General features: G+C 35.8%; 1 protein-coding gene across 3 annotated transcripts in view; it reads right to left on the bottom strand.

Moving 5' to 3' along the window:
• The window catches only part of LOC123679301, a 142,639-nt gene that overhangs the window by 6,213 nt on the left and 114,881 nt on the right, over positions 1-21,545 (bottom strand). For 2 of the 3 annotated variants that reach the window (XM_045616818.1, XM_045616819.1), the window contains 6 exons: positions 7,103-7,231; positions 6,806-7,019; positions 4,684-4,989; positions 2,000-3,131; positions 488-682; positions 190-431 (listed from right to left, as the gene is read on the bottom strand). In XM_045616818.1, coding sequence (XP_045472774.1) covers positions 190-431; positions 488-682; positions 2,000-3,131; positions 4,684-4,989; positions 6,806-7,019; positions 7,103-7,223 — 2,210 coding nt within the window. In that variant the 5' untranslated portion in view covers positions 7,224-7,231. Of the gene's footprint in view, positions 1-189; positions 432-487; positions 683-1,999; positions 3,132-4,683; positions 4,990-6,805; positions 7,020-7,102; positions 7,232-13,858; positions 13,884-21,545 lie in introns of those variants that run through there. The other variant, XM_045616817.1, reaches the window with a different exon arrangement.

Here is a 21,545-nt window from a genome sequence, read left to right as displayed (position 1 = left end):
GTATGAAATTTTGGATCACTGTTAAGCGATTATCTTGCACTGCCACCTTTAAGTCTATTGTGCCCCCAAATTAAGAATAATATCGCTATTCCCTACTAGATGTCGCTAATGAACTTTCAAATATAATTCGAACAGCGTTGTCAATGTTTTAAGTAATTTTATACATTAGTATAATTTTGGAAAACTTACTTGATGGTCGTATTCGAATGGATATGTGACAGCGCCTCAGGATCAGTCTTGGCCAGTTTATCTGTAGCCAGAGCGTAAGTCCAGACAGCATCGTAGGCATAACCTGCATAGTCCGACATCTTCTGAGTATTCGAACGAGCCTTATACCTATCTCTCCACTCTTTAACGGTGATATTTTCTTGCATGACCGCATTATCGTCGCCATAGTAGGCATGGGCTAGTGAAAAATAACCATTTGTCACCTGAAATTCGATTGGTTAAAACTGAAATAGCGCATTTCAAGATTTCACCCATATACCTCCAACATCTCTTGGGCAGTACAATTTATTTCTCCTCCTTGGAGGTTGTTGTAAGATATTGGAAGGAACCATACATAACCCTTCTTCGGTGTCATCTGCAATTTGAACGCTTCGCACATAATGAGTCTTGCAACCTCATCCACCACATCGGCAATGATAATTCTGGCTCTTTGTTTCTTCAATTCTTCCAGGTACTGGAAAAAAGTCGTGAATTCAAAAAATGAAGAATGACTTTCTTAATTTTGAAGGGTACCTAATAATTAATATAATCTTGATTAAAAATTTATCTTTTTATAATTTTTTTTTTGTGGCTTAGTAACAAATATAAAGATTTTTTTTCTATACACAGTGTGTCAAGAGAAGTGTTATATTTCTTTAGCTTAATTCTCAATGATTAGGAGGAGCGCGGGGAATAGCCTGGCTGTTGGCAATTTAGTAGCTAAGGAGCGTTTTTAGGGAGCGACCATACTGCGACTATAGCGCGAGGAAAATATCTCTGATATTTAAGGTTTTCGTCACTCAAATGATGCACCAAGAGTTCCTCCCATTCGGTAATGGATAATAAAGTTTGAGGGGACCAGTTCAACACTAGACAAATCAAAACTAGGGCGGCCTGTTCGTGATGATCCCTAACATTCCATTCAGAAGCGTACAAGTGCTTTGAATGTGCATAGATCATCGCTACACCGAATTTTGCACGAAGATCTAAAGCAGCTGTAACCAAAAAACATGGGTCCAGTAGTATGGAGCTACTTCACACACGTCTAAAGCGTATCTGCCACGAATTCGTGAAATTTTTCCAGGCATATTAATCTCCAGAAGAGGTGATATTCATTGCACCTTCCCCTCCACAGTTCATTTTTAAGAAATAAATTCCCAAATAGTGTATTTTCATAATCAATAAACGATCTTTTTTTTTTACATATAATTTTTTTTTGGGACACCTTGTATTTATAATTTTTTTTCATCTCACAACCAAGAGATTAACCATTTCAACTTGATTAACATTCCAGTGTGTTTCTGAACTTCCTGTTGAAATTTCATCACACGAATCTTTGAATTGTTTCATTCATCTTTAATTGGTATCATGGACGAGGAAAATAGGTTTTATAATTACATGTAATCTTAGAACAAAACAAACATAATTAGGTGTTACCATCCTCGAATGCTTTGTCATTGTGGTTGTACATTATCATGAATTTTTGATTATCCATTTCTTAACATTAACAATTTCCTTAAAGCCAATTCCGATTTATTAAAATCTATAATTTATTATGATATGGTTAATTTTCACTTTTAAACAAAATATCCAAGGCTATTCATTTCGATGGATTATTTATGCAATCTCAAGGAAAAAATTGTAAATACAATATACAGGCCAAGCATGCGGTCATCTTGTGTAAACCATAAATTTATCTTTGTTTTTAGTGGATACGAAGAGAAATAAATGAAGCAACATAATGCATACATAAATAAATTCACTAAAAATGTATAAACTCAGAACTTCCTACCTTGCTCATGTTGATATCGCCAGGGTTCCTTGGAAACTTCTTATTCGAAATCAACGTTATCTGATAGTCGTCCAGCAAGCTCTGCATCTGCGAAATGTACTCGGTGTATTTCTGTCCATCTTCGGTTAAAGCTGCAATCTGTTTCCAACCCATGTGCTTGAAGAACTTGACGTAGACCTGATTGTAATGCTTGTTCTCTCCGATGGTCCTGAAGAAGTAAGGATAAGTCTCCCTATCGGAAAAACTTGACCCTTCGGCACTGTAGGAGATGATCATTGTTTGGTAATGTTTGGACACGCTGGCCAAAGGTTCGACGGTGTCGGAGCAAGCCGGTCCCAATACTCCTATCAAAGACTCGAACTGCTTGTTGACCACGTAATCTATGAACATCTTCATCACCAGATCCGACCTGCACTGTCCATCGGACATCAGCACTTCCAACTTGTAGTCACCGAGTATAGATTTGTTCTCATTGATTGCGCTTTCTGCCATTTTCGCAGCCAAAGCTATACCTTGCCCAACGTAGGGGGAGTTATGCATGGGGAAGATACCCCCGATGTATATCTTGGAATCCAACACCGGGTTCCAGTCTTGCCAGATGAACCTGGACTTCTTCATCCACTCACAAGCAGCGTTTCTCACCCCACCCTCTGGGTTCCTACGGTACTCGTTCAACAAGGACTCGTAAGCGTTCTCCCTGAAAGAAAACAACCTCGTGGCCTCCAGCAGAGGCTTTGCTATCTCCTGAAGACCTATCCAAGCGAACTTGACCAATCTGTTGATCTCGTATTTGCACCCCAGGTGGCTGGAAGAATTTAACAACTCGCACTTTTTGAAACCGACTGTGATGAATTCTCTCTCGTCCATCACCATAATGCTGGGCGTCCAAGTGATAAAAACCACGCTCTTGTTCAACCCCCCGGCCTTGTACTTCTGCCTCAAGGATTTGACCACTTTGGGAAGGTTGTCGCCAAGCCAAACGACCTTGACGAACAATTTAAGTTCATCGATGTGTTCAACGACGAAATTGGTGGACAGGTAATCTGGGGCAAGGAGCAAGGCGCAATCTTGATTCTTCCTGCAGCGCTGGGGTATGTACATTCCTTCGGAGGTGCAATTTTTGCAGAAGTATCTGAAAGGAATATTGTGTATGTTTGAATATAACCTAATGGGGATAATACAATACTAAATAGTTATAATGGCAACAATGTGTATTGTTTTTTGACATTTCTTATGTCATTACTGTTCAGTAGGTTATGCCATTTAGTCATGGGGAGATACACGCTTCAACAACGTTCAGAAATTGTTAAATTGTTTTTTCAAAATACTTGTGAAAACTAGGAGAAATTCAAGAAGAATTCATGGACGACATTATTCAGTTAATTGACTCACTCTTCGGCGTAATGTAGACGAATTTGAAATCGGTACTGAGGCAACAATCAATTTTCAAGCACTTTTTCCGGTTAAAAGACTTTTATTTTCAACAGGATGGAACAACATCAAGTGCAACAATGTCTGCAAAATTTTTAAAAGCCTAATGGTGATGCAATTGGGCGTGGCCGACTAGGAGTTACGATTTGAAGCCGTTGGATTATTTTTGTAGGGTTTAGTCCAGGATGAATCAACTCGATATTCAAAAGCGAACATTGAAGAAATAAGAATCAATGTAGGAACCAGTTATTGTTCCCTGTAAATAATTGCGATGGTCAACCGGATGCTTGGAGACCTATTAGTTTCTTCGAGTGTCGAGGGCATGACAGTTTCAATGAATTTACAGGGAACGAATTGTTATTGTACATATAATGTAAAAAGGATGTGTAATTCTTCGAGGTGTCGAAGATATGTCATGGAGTTGTAAATCTTGAAGAGATTCATTGGGGGGTTGGGAAAGTTCGAAGACAACACGGTCGTACCAGATGTGTCACATCTGTGTATCAGGTTCTAGTCCTTCGAGAATATTCGATTTCCAGGAATCCGCGAAGATCTTTGTGGGCGGTACGGCAAAATTCTTATTGGACTAGGGGATGGTAATTTCCCTAAGGGTGTGGTCAAACCGATAGAAGGGAGGTCGATATTCGAGACAGGGTAAGTTCCAATCGGCAGAGAGCACAGTTCAAATTAAGCCGAAGACAGGTAAGGTTCAAGTTAAGACGGAGACGAGTCAAGTTCGGTCGGTCAACTTAAGACGTAAGACGAAAAGACGGTTCGCGGACTAGATTAAGACGAGTCGCGAACAAGTTAAAGACGAGACGACCGAAAACTTGAAGTACGACAAAGACGTGATAATCGAAGACGTTTCGAGTAATTAAAACTAGAGTTGAAGACGAAATTCAGTACCGTAGTGAGAAACTTGTAATTAGGACGTTATTAGGATCTTCTCAATACTGAGTTTGTACTGTATAATTGTGGCTTTGTAAATAGATGTAAATAATTCAAAAGAGTTTAATTATTACGAATCCAACAAAGTCACGAAGAAGAAGACGAAAGGCAGGCAATCGAATCATACCTCTAGACGATCGATTAACCAAGCCTATATCAATACACTCGAAAAGTGCTTGAAAATTGGTAGAACTGAATGGAAAACCTTGTAAACGAAGCCACATTCTACTGACTTTTAGAATGTTAGTTCAAAAATTTTGAACACTGTATTATATTTCAAAAATTCAATAAACAGTATTACTTACTCTTTGGTCTTATGATTCTTGAAGGAATTCTCCCTTATCATATCCATGTCAGATTCATCAACGTCGAAATAAGAAGACAACTCGGGGTTCCTGAACATCGACCAAGACACCTCGGTGATCTCGGGATACCACTTCTTGTAGAACTTGTCGATTGGCTTCGTCAGATCGTTCGGTATGAACCAACCGAACCTTCCTCCTGTGTTGGCTACGTTTCCGCAATCTTCGACCCGTTGCAAGCTCTCCATGTCTATGGTATCCTTGTCGGGGGATACCCAGACTTCCAGATTTATGGTTGCTTTGGGAATACTGCAGGAAGACAAAAACATTACTCCTCCCTCAATTAGATTCGGACCAGAATAAATATTAAATGTTCAATTATTTGAAAGAGCCTCCAAGCTTATTATAGCTACGGAGGTGCATAAGGCAGGGACCACTGATGATTCCATCAGTAAGGAAAATGGCCCCAGCTGACCCGACTTTGTTTCATGTTATCTTAGACTATCTTGTTTCAATAATCTCTTAAACTCAAAATATTTCATGTGAGATAAGATCAAACGACAAATAAATGAGCGTTGAAATAATACTGTCTTCAAGTCGATGCTTTTTTTCATTTTTTCCATTCCGACGCTTTCAAAGGTATCGCTGGCAATAATAAACCAAAATCACGGATGTATAAGTGATATATTAGCTGGCCCACACCTACAGAATGAAATATTTTCAGTATTAGTCGACCTAAATCTCCATTATTACTTTACTTCGAAGCTGGTTAACTGATTCATAATTTCCTGAATTAATAATATCGAGATCGGCGCTAATAATCTCAACATGTTGTTGGCTGATAACGTGCGTGATATTTATGTTCACAGTTCATGGAGAATCGATAGAAAAATTGTATATATCAACATTCGTTCATTACAGTCGGTTAAATGTAAATAACGTTAGCAAGAACAAGCGTACAAGCTTCCGAGAAAATCATATTCGTTGCGATGTAGGTTGTAGTCGACATGACGGATATTTTATTTAAAAAAAAATTGGACCTTAGTTAATGCCGTTAAATGAAAGAATAAATGCAAAAGTTGTCTTAAAATCGTTCAAAAGAATATATTTTCATTCAACTTTCAAACAACTATAAAGGCACTGCTTCACCCGAATATTGAAGGGAGTATTATTATACAGACATTAAAGAAGAAACAAGCCCGCTAGGTATATCATCAATTTGGTAGAACTATCGGTGGACAAGATAGATCTATGGGCAAGGTAGATATGAGGGCTGGATATATCTATGGGCAAGATTTTTGGACTGAAAATATATATGGTTAGGATAGATCTGTGAGCTAAAGAGGTCTATGGGCAAGGTAGATATATGAACTCTATAGATCTATGGGCAATCTAGGGGCTGGATAGATCTATGGGCAAGATAGGTATAGCCTGGATAGATCTATGGGCAAGGTATATGTGCGAATTGATAGGTCTATGGGCAAGATTGTGGACTTGAAATGTCCAAAGATCCACAGGTGAGATAGATTTGTTATCTAGATAGATTAACCTTTCCCATAGATCTATCTAGATAACAAATCTATCTCACCTGTGGATCTGTGGACATTTCAAGTCCACAATCTTGCCCATAGATCTATCTAGTTTGCACATCTACCTTGCCCATAAATCTATACAGGCCCTATACCTATCTTGCCCATAGATCTATCCATGAGGTTTGGAAACATCTATGGGCAAGAATAAGATAGATTGTGGACTAGACTGATCTGTGGACAGGATAGATCTATGAGCTACCTAGATATATGGATAAGGTAGATCTGTGGGCAAAATATATTTATGTAGTAGAAAAATCCATATATTCTCAAACAGAATGTATATGTAGCTAAATAGATCTAAGGGTAAGTTCGGGTAAGTTAGACCTACCAACAAAGTGGCTTATTGTTTTGGAAAAACAAGGAATTTGATTATGATTTAACGACAAAAGAGTCGATATCAAAGCCTTTTGATGACGCAAACATCTGAGAACATAATATCGAATCGTTGGACGATAGTCTCACCACTTTGTATGTTTGAAAAAAGGTGAAATTCTCCTCAAAGCAAAGAATACTAGTAGAAAAAAAATACTTACTTGGTTTGAACCTGGTCACCCAGCCTGTCGACGGTGTCGAAAATGTTGAAGTGGTCTTCAAAGTAAGACAGCTCCATCCTAGGGTAGCCTAACACCTCTTGGGCAAAAATCATGAAGGCATGAGAGTTGAGTTTGTGCGATATCCTATCAGAAGTGTCGATCTTGATGGTGACTGGGCTGTTCTTGTAGTAGGGATACCGTTTGGCATGTATTTCTGCAAAAAGGAAAAATAATTGAAATCGAGTTGAAATCGAGGTTGAAACTTAAAAAAAATAACTTTTTTTTTTCAAATTTTACCTGGGTAATCGGTCAGACATTTTTCGTAAGATTCGGCTATAGTACCAACAGAGAGCAGGATGAAGAACAAAGAGTACAAGGTCCACGTTCGATGAATATTCTTATGTAACATCCAATTCATCTTGACATCTGAAACAAAATAAACTATTGAGTTGCTGTTTAATATGTAGTTGGCATCAAATAATATTATATTTATACTTTTAGATCATATGTTTTTTAAATTATTTCTTATGGTGGTTATAATAAACCTCTGTTATAGATCCAATTGAGTGAGTATTGTGATACTCTTGCTTAATTAAAGATAAAATAAGAACAAAAGATGATTTTTTCTTTCGAATACACTTGTCGGAAATTGATAAATTACTGTAGTCCTCGTTGTCTTTATCAATCAAGGTCCAAATAGATAGATAAGTGGGACAATGCTTCGAGTTTTTCCAAATATACAAGAAAATCCCGGATTTTATCTGGATTGGCTTTTCCCAGAATTCTTCACCACAAAGACGATAAAATCATAACAATGTTCATATTCTTAACCCGTAGAGTGAACTGATATTGACCGGATATAGAATATTACTCACATTCTTGTCAAATAATTTTGAGACGCTTCATTATGAAAGGTTAAATAGTGGTTATATTCAATTTTGTGGATAAGTGAACCCATAGAGTAACAAACATAGATAGAGGGAGTATAAGCAATTTTTACATGTTCCTAACATGGGTAGATTACGTTGTCGGATTGTGATATATTTTCAATTTATACAGGGTGTTTTCAAATTAGACGTAAACCTTGAGGGAGGTGTTAGTGATTTGTTATTGATTGAGTCATATTAATTGACAACCGAAAATCAACAGTTTCGGAGAAATATCTCGGAAAAAATCACAAAAATTCAAATATGAATTTTTGTGTTCTTTAAAAAATTTCTCACCACACTACATTTTTCATCAGTTTTTTCTACATTTTCCAAGTTTGATTTAAATTTTGGACTATTTTCACCAATTATACAGTGTTCAAGAGATTGTTGATTTCTCACGTTGGGGAGCATTTTTGAGTTTTCTTCTATTTACTTTAAGGGTTGTAAATAGTTGATCAACTAATAAAGATTATTATTATTATTATATGTACGAAAAAAGCAAAAATATGCTGTATTAGATGTTGAATAAGAAATAGTATGATTTGAAATTTGGTATATGAAGAAAAGAATAGTAAACTTCTAATATAAATTTGCCTGCAACTTTCGAATTCCGCGATTTATGTTTGACAAAATTATTTTAAAAACCTGCCAAATTCCATCTTCATTCCCTAAAAAAGTTTTCGTTAGAATGTAGGCGCTAGTTTTGTTTCGGCAGATTTTGATTCGAAAGAAGAAACAAGCAAAGAAAGAAAAGTAATGAGTTGAATATTTTTTCATTGCAATTAAACTCAAAATTTCAGTAGAAAATGTATTCATAAATTATGTTTGGAATGACCTCCCCTATTTCTTATAGAAGCACGTGCTATCTCAATCTACGTGCTCTCAATCTTTTGCTGCTTCATCTATTCTAACGGTGTTAGATCCTGACTTCCCACTGGCCACGAAAATAATCCAAAGTTATAATCAAATTTGGTCAACGTACAAAAAATTGACTAAAAATGTAGTAAGGTGAGAAATCTTCTGATAGTCACAAGAACTCAAATATCTCGTAAACTGTTGTTTTTTGGTTATCACAAATATGGCTCAAACGACAGCGAATGAGTCATACTAACACGTCCTCCAAGGTTCACGTCTAATTTGGAAACACCCTGTATAAACTTTTTAATTAAAATCACATCATATGTGTAGTTGGACCCAAAACAAAAGAGGAGTATCTAGTTTAAAAAAATTTGTAAGTAGACAATAAACGTAATAAACATCCGGGGTCACTCAATGGAACACCCTCCTCCATATAAAGGAGCAATTTTTTTTTCGAGTTCCTAGAACGAAACGACGAAACTGCGTGAAACCTTGACTTAACGTCGAAAATATCGAGTCGGCAATAAGCTACAGGTCGAGCAGTAGAGAGAGAATGGATCCGACGATGACAAGACAACTTTACGCTGGTATAATTAAAAATATAAACAAACAAAATATCGCCCGAAGGTCGATGCTGTATTTCCTTATTTATTACCTGCGAAGTAAACTAATTCCGTCAACTTGTAACCCGTTCCTGGGAGTCTATAATTAAATGATTCTTTTAATAGCCTCCAATCTAGATAGACACTCTCTGTGTGTCCCCTCTGGTGTCGTCGTGTAGGCCACGGACCTGTCTTTTGGGAAAACCCGCTGAGAAAGCTCACCAAATGATACGTACAGAGAGGAAAAGTGCGACTCAGCTTTATTTTTGATGCGATACAATGAGCCACATATAATAAATAGAAGGAAAACCGAAAATGAAGCAAATACCTTTTTCTACATTCATACAAAAAGCAAAACTTTATTGAACTATATTTAGTGGAAAAAGAAGTTTTTTATTGCACTAGTGCAATAAAGTTTTTATTGCATTCATCTATCATTCTACTTCAACGTACTGTCATCATGACAAACAAATATTTCAGCCTGAATTAAATAACGATGTACAATTACCAAATACTAGTACGTATACAGCAGTAACAAATCAAGAAGTGGATTTAAAAAGTACTTCACTACGAAATATTCATATTGAAAATTGCACCAATTGTTCATTCACTTTCAACATTGAGGGTAAAAATAAAGTTTGAGATAAATTGTTCGTAACGTATTAGTTCCTGTTTCAATGAAAATCGATATTAATAATTAAGTATTCAAGTTGCGCTTTTCATTTTCCTACACCTAGTGCCGCACCTCAATAAATCATTTTTTGCTTTTTGCATGAACGTAGAAAAAATGTTGTATGCAACTCGTGCAAAAATTGTTTATTGCACTCGACGTGTTGTCCAACTCGGCCTAAGGGCCTCGTCGGACAATTTCACGTCGAGTGCAATAAACATTAACTTTTTGCACTAGTTGCATAAATAACTATTATATGTAGTACATAAGCGAACAACTTTGCTTCCGCCGTTTTTTCCAAAATTCGATGCTTCATTGTGAAAAACTAGTTATACATTTATGATTCAAAGTATTTTTCATGGCTAGTCACTACTTTCTCCCATCTTTCTGGCAACGTACGAATCCCGTGTTGAAAAAGCTAGTCATTTTTTGAAGCGATTCACGAATCGATCTAACTTTTACTTCTTCATAAGACCGGAAGTACTGGGCAGATAGGCTGTGTGCCATTGATCGAAACAAGTTATAGTCCGAGGCAGCAACGTTTGCGGAGAATACGGCGGGTGGGGTAGGACTTCCCACTTCAACTTTTCCAAGTATGTCTTGACCACTTTCGCAACATGTAGTCGGGCATTGTCATGCTGTAAAATCACTTTATCATGTCTCTCGTTGTATTGCGGTCGTTTGTCTTTCAACGCTCAGCTCAAACGCATTAATTGCCTTCGATAACGATCGCCTGTGATTGTTTCAGTCGGTTTTAATACCTCACAATACACTACGCGGATCTGGTCCCACCAAATAGTGAGCCTTGGAAACGTGAATATTTGGTTTGGCTGTCGACCCGGAAGCATGGCCGGAATATCCGGAAGATTTTCTGAGCTAAGGATTATCGTAATGAATCCATTTTTCGTCTCTAGTCACAATGTGATGCCGAAATCCCTTCCGTCTCTGCCTTGCAAGAAGCTGTTCACAAGCAAACAAACGCCGTTCAACATCTCTCGGCTTCAACTCGTACGGCACTCATTTTCCTTATATCTGAATCATTCCCATGACTTTCAGTTGTTTCGAGATTACTCTCAATGATCGTGTCAATTCTTGTTGCTTTTGAAACTGGTCTTGATCTGTTAATGCCTCCAATTCTGCATCTTCGAAAAGCTTATCTCCCCCACCGCCATGCTGGTGTTCGACGTCAAAATCACCGTTCTTGAAGCTTTGAAACCACTCTCAACACGTTCTTTCACTAATAGCGGCCTCACCATAGGTATTTGAGAGCATTCGATGAGCTTCAGCCGCAGATTTCTTCTTATTAAAGCAGAGAATAACTTTATGATGTAGACACAAATCGACTAATATTTCGATGGCGTTATGTTTACAAGTACCTAAGCTTATTGTATGACATCAACGATCTCTTCATTTCGACTACCACTTACCGCTACAACCATCTATTGCAAAGCGGATGAAGCAAAGTTGTACACCTAATATTAATGAAAAATATATAAACAGAACTTTCTACTTACATGTAAAAAGTAATACATAGAGGATTTGCTTATAACTGGAGTGAATATGGTTATAAAAATCAGTATACTGAATCGCGGCGTTCGAGATCTGAACCTACTCCGCAAAATTCGAGCGGATCACTAGCATATTTTATTATGTGTAACAAAACAGGCGAAATAAAGAAAATGCAAGTGATAGACGTGTTTACGTCAAAGTGACGTCATCGCAAGTTTGTCCAATCCAATTCGTTCCTCATCACTTGACTAAAGGTATAAATTATTCCAGTTTTTAAAGCATTTTTCCCATATTAAATAACATTTTTTCGAGTCAAATTAATACATAATATCATTTTTAATAAGAGTCTAATCTATGGGGATATCGATAAATAGGAAATTATTCTTTATACTGTCAAATATCGTTTTGATGAACATAAACATTCATATTTATATTAGATTTTTTGTGTGTTTGACACCTAACACCTAAATGAAATTCTCACATTTTCTGGAAACCTTGTAATTCAGAAAATTTATTCAAGTATTACGATTAAAAACATATTATTGAATATAATAAACCAATTGGGCTCCAAGGAAAACCGGAACTGTACAAACAGGAAGTTATTACCCGAGTGGTTTGACTAGGAAACAAGTCGAGAACATGAAAATTAATGTTATTTGTAAATTTTGTGGATATTACTTAAAATTTTATGAACCGAAACCTACAAGCTATAAATCGAATTTTCACTTTTCATTCTGTAGAAATTTACCCTTGACAAATCAACGAAAAATTGCCGAAAAAAAGGCATTAAATACTTAACGATAAGTGTCATTTAGATTTTTACTGACACCTTGTCGATGTCCGCCAATCAATTATAGAGTAATTTCAGGTTTATACGCATAAATAAATGTTGTTTTACACCTAAGCAATGCGACAATCGGTATGGCAACTTCAAAAAAATTACGTTAATTTCGTTTTCGAATCAATTAATTTGAAATTGAATATTTATGTGTCTGGGTATAACTTATTGACATTCAAGAACGCGGTTTTTGCGACATTGTTAATTTAGCCAGAGCTACGTTCGAATTCCATACACGATCTGCATTTCAGAATTTAAGTGAATTTAAGTAGAAACCGAGTCATGAAGGACTTTTCGGAGCAGGAATTAACATTCATCTTAGAAAAAATCTATACGAATAAGAAAATTGTTAACTGAAATACGTATCTAGTATCTACATATATTAGGCCTATTGAAAAGTCCCCGGTCTGATGCATAGATAGCGGTGCTAGTATTAAATCCATATGATTTTCAGTTAGTACCAACCTTCAAACGATACGTGTCAAAATTTGACAGCAGTCCGACCAATGGTTTATGAGATATTGCGTTGTGAGTGTAGCTACTTTTGTTATTTGAAAAAAGATGGAATCCAGAGCCAGGAAAAACACAACAGTCCGCTGGCAAGGTTATGGCATCAGTATTCTGGGATGCGCAATGTATAATAATAATAAAATAAAAATAATAATGAATTTATTTCATTTGAAATGATACAAATCATTAACATAGAAAAAGTCAAACAAATACAGGAGAAACAAAAATATTCATTGATTACCTCCAAAAGGGCCAGACCATCAACAGCGATAATTATATAGCGTTATTGGATCGTTTAAAGGATGAAATCGTTAAAAAACGGTCCCATTTGAAGAAAAAAGAGGTGACACAATTCAATGAAAACAATGGCTACATTGCATGAATTGGGCATTGCTTCTGCATCCACCGTATTCGCCAGATCTGGCCCCCAGCGACTTTTTCCTGTTCTCAGACCTCAAAAGAATGCTCGCTGGAAATTAAGCGCCAATGAAGCATACAAACTATAATGTCATACCATACTATCAATTACTATATCTGCAAATTTGATAATTCAATTCAATTTAGTCATAGTGAAACGTATATTAATTTCTATAAATATAATTCTATAACCAAAACTTCAAATGTAAACATTGAAAAAATGTAAGAAAATTGTAAAATTTACGAAAAAGCAAAAAAAATAGTAAAAACTTATCATCAAAAAGGTTACTAGATACATAATTTTGAGAAGTGGATGATAAAAAACTGTGTAGAAAGTATTAATGATAGTGTGCTTCTAGGTATGACATAAATGAAGTTGTAGAGAAGGCCCTTAGGGTAACATCTACGTTAAAAATCGAGTGAAAAGCATAAAAATTAAAATAGAGTGAACAAGATGAGTAACTGAGATTTATAGGCACTCGCCGTTTTCCGGATATAACGCAAAAGTTTTTATGGTTTTTCTTCAAATAATAGTAACAAATATTCAGATGTTATCCAACTTAACATTGGGCTAGATATATTCACATTATTATCTAAACGATTATAGTTAACTAATTTCGTGACCTCCTCTATCGAATCGAAGAATCTGAACTCTTCACGCCTCGTGAGCTATATTTTTCCAAGAGAACAAAAATTACATAAAGAGACCACACAACTCACAGAGTATCATTCCACACAATTAAGACTACAACAAACAAGTATTGCACAACGAAACCTCAAACAAACAACTTTGTCAACTCGGTATAAGAACCGACGAAATTGAAGTTCAACAATCGGATATACACATAGCGATCGAATAATGAAAATTTTAGAGGCTTCGTTCGGCATGGATTTCCTGCATTAAGAAACAAAATACAAGATTAAAAGAGCTCATCCGCGCCGTGTTGTATGTTTACAGGTCATTATCGCTGGGAATAATGTACGCTTAGATTATGTTTCATAATAATAAACAATGGAGATTATCGCTGAACAAATGCGTAGTACGTAGAGTGATTTTTAATGCATCGTCATTGTGAATGGAAACGAATTTTACACATTGAATGACAGAGTGAATTAAATTAGGAACAATGGTACAATGATAGCTGGGTGTCTTTATTGCCCACTACGAATGATAAGTCGACGTTATCTAAGCAGATCTGCTGTAATAGGAAGAGGACTATACATTTCGAGATTTCTTCTGATTGGTAATAAGGAACTTTGCACCAAATACCAATTTGGATTTAAAATCACCCCGTTTTTGCAACTGGAAAAATTATCGAGGTCCAATCAGGTGTACCACAAGGATCTGTAATAGGCACCCTAAAGTTCTTTGTTTTTGTTTCAGATATCGCAGAGAGCAAAGCAGCTTATTTTGGTGCAAGCAATACGATGAAAAAGAAAAAAGGAAATATAATTATACATCACGAGAAAATCGAACGGAGGACAAAAGCCAAATATCTGAGTTATGAGTTTTACCAAATTATTGGAAGAAAGTATGTAGAAAATGTTACAATTGCACAGTTATCTATACCCAATGGTCAAACTATTTGTTTTTTGGAAATTAAGTATCACATATTCAGGAAGCACAGGTAAAACTTCAAGAAGAAGACTTTACAGAGGGTACTCAGTGAAATAATTAGACAAGTCATGGGAACACCATGGTACGTGAGCAACTAAGAGATAAGAGGCGATCTGGAGAAACTATAGAAAAAATAAAAAAGAAACAGAAAGATTATTGAAATATGAAGAAACAAATAGCGTTTTGAAAGATTGATAAAAAGCTACATGCAAAACGAAATGACTTCAGAGGAGATACGTTAAGCTTAGAATTGGTAAAAATGGCTTAACGCTTAACAGTGGCTAAGGAAAAAAAAATATGGTAATAGAGAACTTTCGAACCAAATACCAGTTCGGATCTAAAATCACCCCGTTTGTGGACCTGAAAAAGCCTCTGACAAAATTATAGAGGTCCACATCAAGGAATATTGAATCGGGTGTACCACAAGGGTCTGTAATAGGCACACCAATGTTCAATGTTTTTGTTTCAGATATCGCTGACAGTAAAGCAGCTAAAGAAAAAAAGAGAAAAAGGGGAATATAATTACATATATAACACGAGAAAACCGAATGGAAAAAAGAAGCTAAATATCTGTTTTATGAGTTTTGCCAAATTATTGGATGAAAATATGTAGAAAATGTAACAATTGCATAGTTAGCTATACCCGATGATAAACGCGATAAGCAAACTATTTGTTTTTTAGAAATGAAGTTGAAAGTTGAAATAACAAAGAATACAGTGATTGCGAGTATCACATACTCAGAAAGCACATGAAACAGAGTGTACTCAGTAAAATAATTACTAATTAGACAAGTCATGGGAGCCCCATGGTAAGTTAGTAACTAAAAGATACAAGGCGATCTGGAGTAACTATAGGAAAGATAATAAAGAAACATACAGAAAGATTATTGGAATAAAGAAACAAATACCGTTTAGAAAGACTGATAAAATGCCACATGCAAAAAGAAATTGCTGCAGAGGAGAAACCCTAAGATTAGAGGTGATAAAAAAATGGCTTAGGACAAAAAAATTAGTCCTCTAGAAAACATAAGGATCTAAAGCCTTTGAAACTTCACCTATTAACTTCTATCTAAATATTAAACTACGAAATTTCAACTCCTTATTGGTAAAGGCACATTAAATTTTATAATTTCCCTATTGGGATTTCTATCATACATATTCAATAAGGAAACTTAGTCATTGTGCTACGTTCGCATTAGGAATGTGTAGGTGTCGAAAATATGAGTCTCCAATGTCACCAATTCATCAAAATTATATTTAGATTGCTTATTGGAATAATTTCCTCAAACCAACGCCAATACATCAAAACACTCGCACATTCCGTAGTGATTCATCCTACTGATAAAATATAGGTTTGAGTCACTTTTTTCTTAGAAATTTCAATCGAAGTAGATATTTTGGACTAGTTAATTCAGCAGTGCTAGAAATTTGGCATTCGTTTCTATGACATAAATTTAATTCTAATAGACTCAATATTTACAATTGTCTTCTCGAACAAATTTTAATTTCAAGTTTATTTTCAGTTGAAACATCAAAATTAGATTGAACAATTATTTATGTAAATGACAAAACCTCAGAATTTGAGATCTTGAAAAAACTATTTAAATTTAGTTTTCAAAAACTTATAAATCGCTTCGTTACGGTTGCACAAAGTGACAACATCGCCTAGTAGGATAGCTTGTGCAACCAATCAGATACAAAATATGATATGACAGTATATTCTTTTTTTTTTCTATTCCTTGGTCGTTGGCTCCTTTTCTATCCTGATCAAATTATAGCTGTTTTTGTTAATCTAATTATCGTAAGATATTTGATATCGCGTACAGGCTTCAGCCTCTGTGATTTATGTTTATGTCACAATAAACTATTATTATTATCATTATTATCTTTTTCTTTTTCTGTAATCTGCAGACTGCGTTGCCATATGGTGCAATGAAAACGAAACGCTTCAAATTTTAAATCCCCAAATTTATTTTGCCTTTTTAGGTGAATAAAAATTGAAAAATTAAAGATTGAAATAGTAGATATGTTCAAAATGTGACGTTTTAACGATATTTGATAAAAATACTTCATGTTCGTTTGAACGAGAATTTGCCATTGTAATTCGTTCAATGATCAGTAATTAACATAATGTAAGACGTCGATTGTCAAAATCCCTCAACCTTTGAAAATCACCTCAGAGTAATGATCATAGATAGATGTCATTTTCAGTAGGCCAATTTTGTCCCCAACATGAACTATCAAATTTGACAAGGAGCGCGCAGAATTCAAAACATATCAGTGATCAGTGATGTCCCACAGTCAATGTTATGTTAACGTTTCATATTAACTCAAAATATATTGAGATAAATACCTAAATACATAAGAAATTCAGAACACAAACTTCAAGCGCACCAAACGACGTGAAAAAACCGATGACACTAGGAGAGCAAAAGTTGCCAAACCTTAGATTTCAGCAGGTAGATACAGAAAATAATGAATATTCTGCCTATTTCAAATTCGGCAATTAGGAAAAATATCGGATTCCAAATATTCGAATTTGCATATTTAATCGGGAATCACTCAAATAAATATATTTCATTCAATATACATTATACACATTCATAACGATATAGTAAAATTGTGGATTTGAGAATATATCACAATCCGACAACGTAATCTAACCATGTTGGGGACATGTAAAAATTGCGTATACTCCCTTTATCTATGTTTATTACCCTATGAAAATTACCTATCGTGATGTCTACTGTCGAATAACATTTCCGGACAAGAGTTGGCAATGCTTTTGCTCTCTGGAATAGTCAGAAGTTTTGAAAAACGCCATAGCTTCTCTATTGTTACTTTATTTTCAATTTAATTGTTTGTGGATTTTTTCGATGTCATTCTGTTATATAGATAACCTTAAGTATCTTTCTTCAATTTATTATTGTTCTTATCACCCGTTGGCATGAAGTTATAAAGGGTGGTAAGGCTCCATCTCCTTTGCGTGTTATCTAAGAAAAAAAATTCCGAAAACGATAAAAAAGAAATTAAAAAAAATCCCCTATATTGTTCGACATCAATTCCTTATAACGTCACGAAAGAAAAACGCCGATAAAGTATCAATGAACCCATAACTTTCCCTTTTGTGACTGTTCACTCGAAAAATAGCTCGTTTATATTCCCGGCAGTAAAAATTAACAACTCACGGCCATCGATATATAGTAAGCCAATAATTTCCGATATACAACGCAAATGCGTCGTTCATTCAGTTCGTCAGCTGACGATTAAATTGACGTCACTCGGTATGATTAGAAATTATTATTTGGCCGAGAATTTAACGAAGTCGACAAACAATGAACGTTTCACTGTCGTTCGTGGAAATTCCATCGAATCTGCGAGGTGTTTACATTATAGATGTCGTCAATCCTGTTGATTTATTTTCTAGCCAACTGATGATTGCTGTAAAGTCCGAACGGGACTACAGAGTTTCTCGGCTGTTTAGATTTTCACAGAAGATTTCACATTAGAAAGGTTTTTGAAAAACAACATGGAGGAGATCACTGACTTCGTGTCAGGAGTCATCCTGACTTCGAGTCAACGCAATAAATGCAGCATATATACAAGTCAAACTTTGGAAACCAACATAGAGTAAAAAACATAGATAGATGGAGTATACGCAATTTTTACATCCCCAACATGGTTAAATTACGTTGTCGGATTGTGATATACATATTTTCAAATCCACAATTTTACTATATCGTTATGAATGTATATTATATTGATTGAAATATATTCATTTGAGTGATTCCCGATTAAATATAAAATTTGAATATTTGAAATCCGATATTTTTGCTAATTGTCGAATTTATAATAAGCAGAATACTTATTATTTTCTGTATCTACCTGCTGAAATCCAAGGTTTGGCAACTTTTGCTCTCCTAGTGTCATCGGTTGTTTCACGTCGTTTGGCGCGCTTGATGTTTGTTTTCTGAATCTGATATAATTAGGTATTTATTTAATAATAATAATAATAATAATAAGGTCTTTATTTCACAAGAAATCTCAAGGGGAAGTTCACCCGGAGGTGCTCTACCACTTAACCCTTGTTATATACAAAATGCACATTTGAACATATCTTAATCTAAAATAAAAAACAAATAGAAAATTTTAAATAGTCAGCAGAAGCAAAATATATAAATATTGGCATTTCAAGATACAAACAACCTACAGAGATGACAGAGAAACTACACTGAAGCGGGATCGAGTAGATAAGTTTTAACTTTTTTCTTGAACATATTCTGATTCAATAGTTTCAAATGATCAGGAACACCATTGTACAGCTTACATATATTATAACTGAAACTTCTTTTAAAAGTAGATGTTCTGTGACGGGGGCACGACAAAATATTTCTTCGACGTATGTTGATGTTATGTACGTCTGTTCTGTATACCAATCTATTAAAGAGATATGGTGGGCTTCTCTTTAGAATGATATTGTGAAATGCACATAAAGAAAAAAATTCAAAGGAAATCCTCATCGGAAGCCAACCCAATTCTCCCAACTTATGAGACACATGATCATACTTCTTAATTCGATAAATGAACCTAATACATGAATTCTGAACACGTTGGATCCGGTCCAAAGTTTCTTTGTCTAGACAAAAACTATAGACAGGTGAACAATAAGTGAACTGCGACAGGACCAAAGACTCGCACAGAACCCTCTTAGTATGCACTGGAAGGCACGACCTATGTGGGTACAGCAATCTTAACGCACCATACGCCCTCCGAACCACACTCACCACGTGCTCACGAAACCTGAGAGAATCGTCTATTATCAAACCCAAGTCTCTTGCGTTATCAACGAATTGAATGCCATCATTATTTATTGTCGGTTTGTATCTGTCCTTAATAATCTGTTTGTTCTTGTTCGAACCGAATACGAGAGCAGATGATTTTTTCGCATTCAGTTTCAACGCATGTCTCGCGGCAATGTCGGCCAGTCGATTCAGATCCTCATTCATCTTCAATGCTGCATCATCCAGGTCATCTATGGTGAAATCATAATAGAGTTGAAAGTCATCGGCGTACATAAGGACCCTACAATATTGAATAAACGTGATGAACTGGCTGGTGTAAACCAAAAAAAGGAGAGGGCCGAGAATTGAACCTTGAGGAACACCATCCAGAATATTCCTAGGCCGGCTGGTTTTACCACCCAGCTTCACACTCTGTGAACGACCCGCCAGGTATGACTCGAAAAGGCGCAGAGCATTCTCGCGGACTCCACACGATTCCAAAATAGCCAAAAGAATATCATGTTTAACCGTGTCAAAGGCCCTGCTAAAATCTAGCAGAAACAAAGCCACACATTTAGAGTCATCGAGTGAGCGCAGGATATCATCCGTAACCCCCAGCAGTACACCAGTGGAGCTGTATCCCGGACGAAAACCCGATTGAACTCCAGGCAAAATCGAATTTTTTTCAAGATATTCGGCAAGTTGGTCAGCCATTATTTTCTCAAACAACTTGGATAATCCTGACAAAATGCTGATGGGTCTAAGATCAGAGAGTTGCTGAGGACTACGATTTTTGGGAATAGGGGTAACCTGAGCATGCTTCCAGGATGTAGGGAACTTTGAATCAAGCAAAATTGTATTGAAGATGTTCACGATAAAAGGAAGGATAAGAGGACAACATATCTTGATAAACGATATCGAAAGATTATCGAAACCAGGAGAACTATTTTTCAGATTCTGCAAGAATTTCAGAACCGTTTCCTCATCCACAAGACGAAAATTGAACTCCTCTAAACAAATCAAATTATCTTTATAATAATCCAATACCGAACCATCTGAATTAAAGGATGGATTTTTCAGAAAATAATCATTAATTTCATCAGGGTCATCGAAGTTAAGATAAGACCGTGATTTGTTCGATATTCCAAGAGATTTGAGTTCCTTCCATTGTTCCCTACTCGAAGCATTCACGGTGATATGATGAAAGTATAACCGCTTCTCCTCTTTTACAGCCTGATTCACTACATTACGAAGGTGCTTGTATTCCTCCCACCTATCCTCAGTTTTATGTTTTTTGTATCTAGCCTTGGCTTTGTCTCTTTCCCTCATCAAACCTCTTATTCTATCAGTCATCCATGGTGCACGCCTCTTCGATGTTCTAATAACTCTCTCAGGAAAATGTTTATTAAATAACTCCATCAATGTATCCGAAAAAAACTTCACCTTCTCATCAATGTCATACATGTGAAATAACCTCGAAAAATCAGCGGCAGAAATGTCATCGAACAGCAACTGCTCATCGAACCCTCTACAGTCCCTGATGGTGAAAATCCGCGGTTCAATCTTTGTTTTCTGTATTCTCATCTTACAAGCTACACATTTGTGTCGAGAAAAGGGAGATGGACACGAGAAGGCCGACGTCACAATGCCATTTTCATTGCTCAAAATAATATCAATAAGCGATTCCGAAGTAGGGGTAATATGAGTTGGCTCCCGAATAAGTTGCTGCATATCGATAGAAGAAAGCATGGAATCGAAATATTTCACTGAAGGTAAATCCACATCCAAAAAATTAACATTAACATCCCCAACACAGATAACATCCTCACAATAAGATAAAGCATGAGTTAAACTAGTTTCTAGCGCATCAATAAAAAGTTTGTAAGGTAAGTGAGGGGGTTTATAAACAACAGCAACTACAAAAGAAATTCCCTTACAACTAACCTTTACGAATAACTGTTCTAAATTAAAATCGTTTGGAATATCAAGTCGTTCAAATCGATATCTA

Source organism: Harmonia axyridis, chromosome 4 (assembly GCF_914767665.1).
Source record: "Harmonia axyridis chromosome 4, icHarAxyr1.1, whole genome shotgun sequence".
Taxonomy (NCBI): Eukaryota; Metazoa; Arthropoda; class Insecta; order Coleoptera; family Coccinellidae; genus Harmonia; species Harmonia axyridis.
This window is presented reverse-complemented; position numbering and strand designations above follow the sequence as displayed.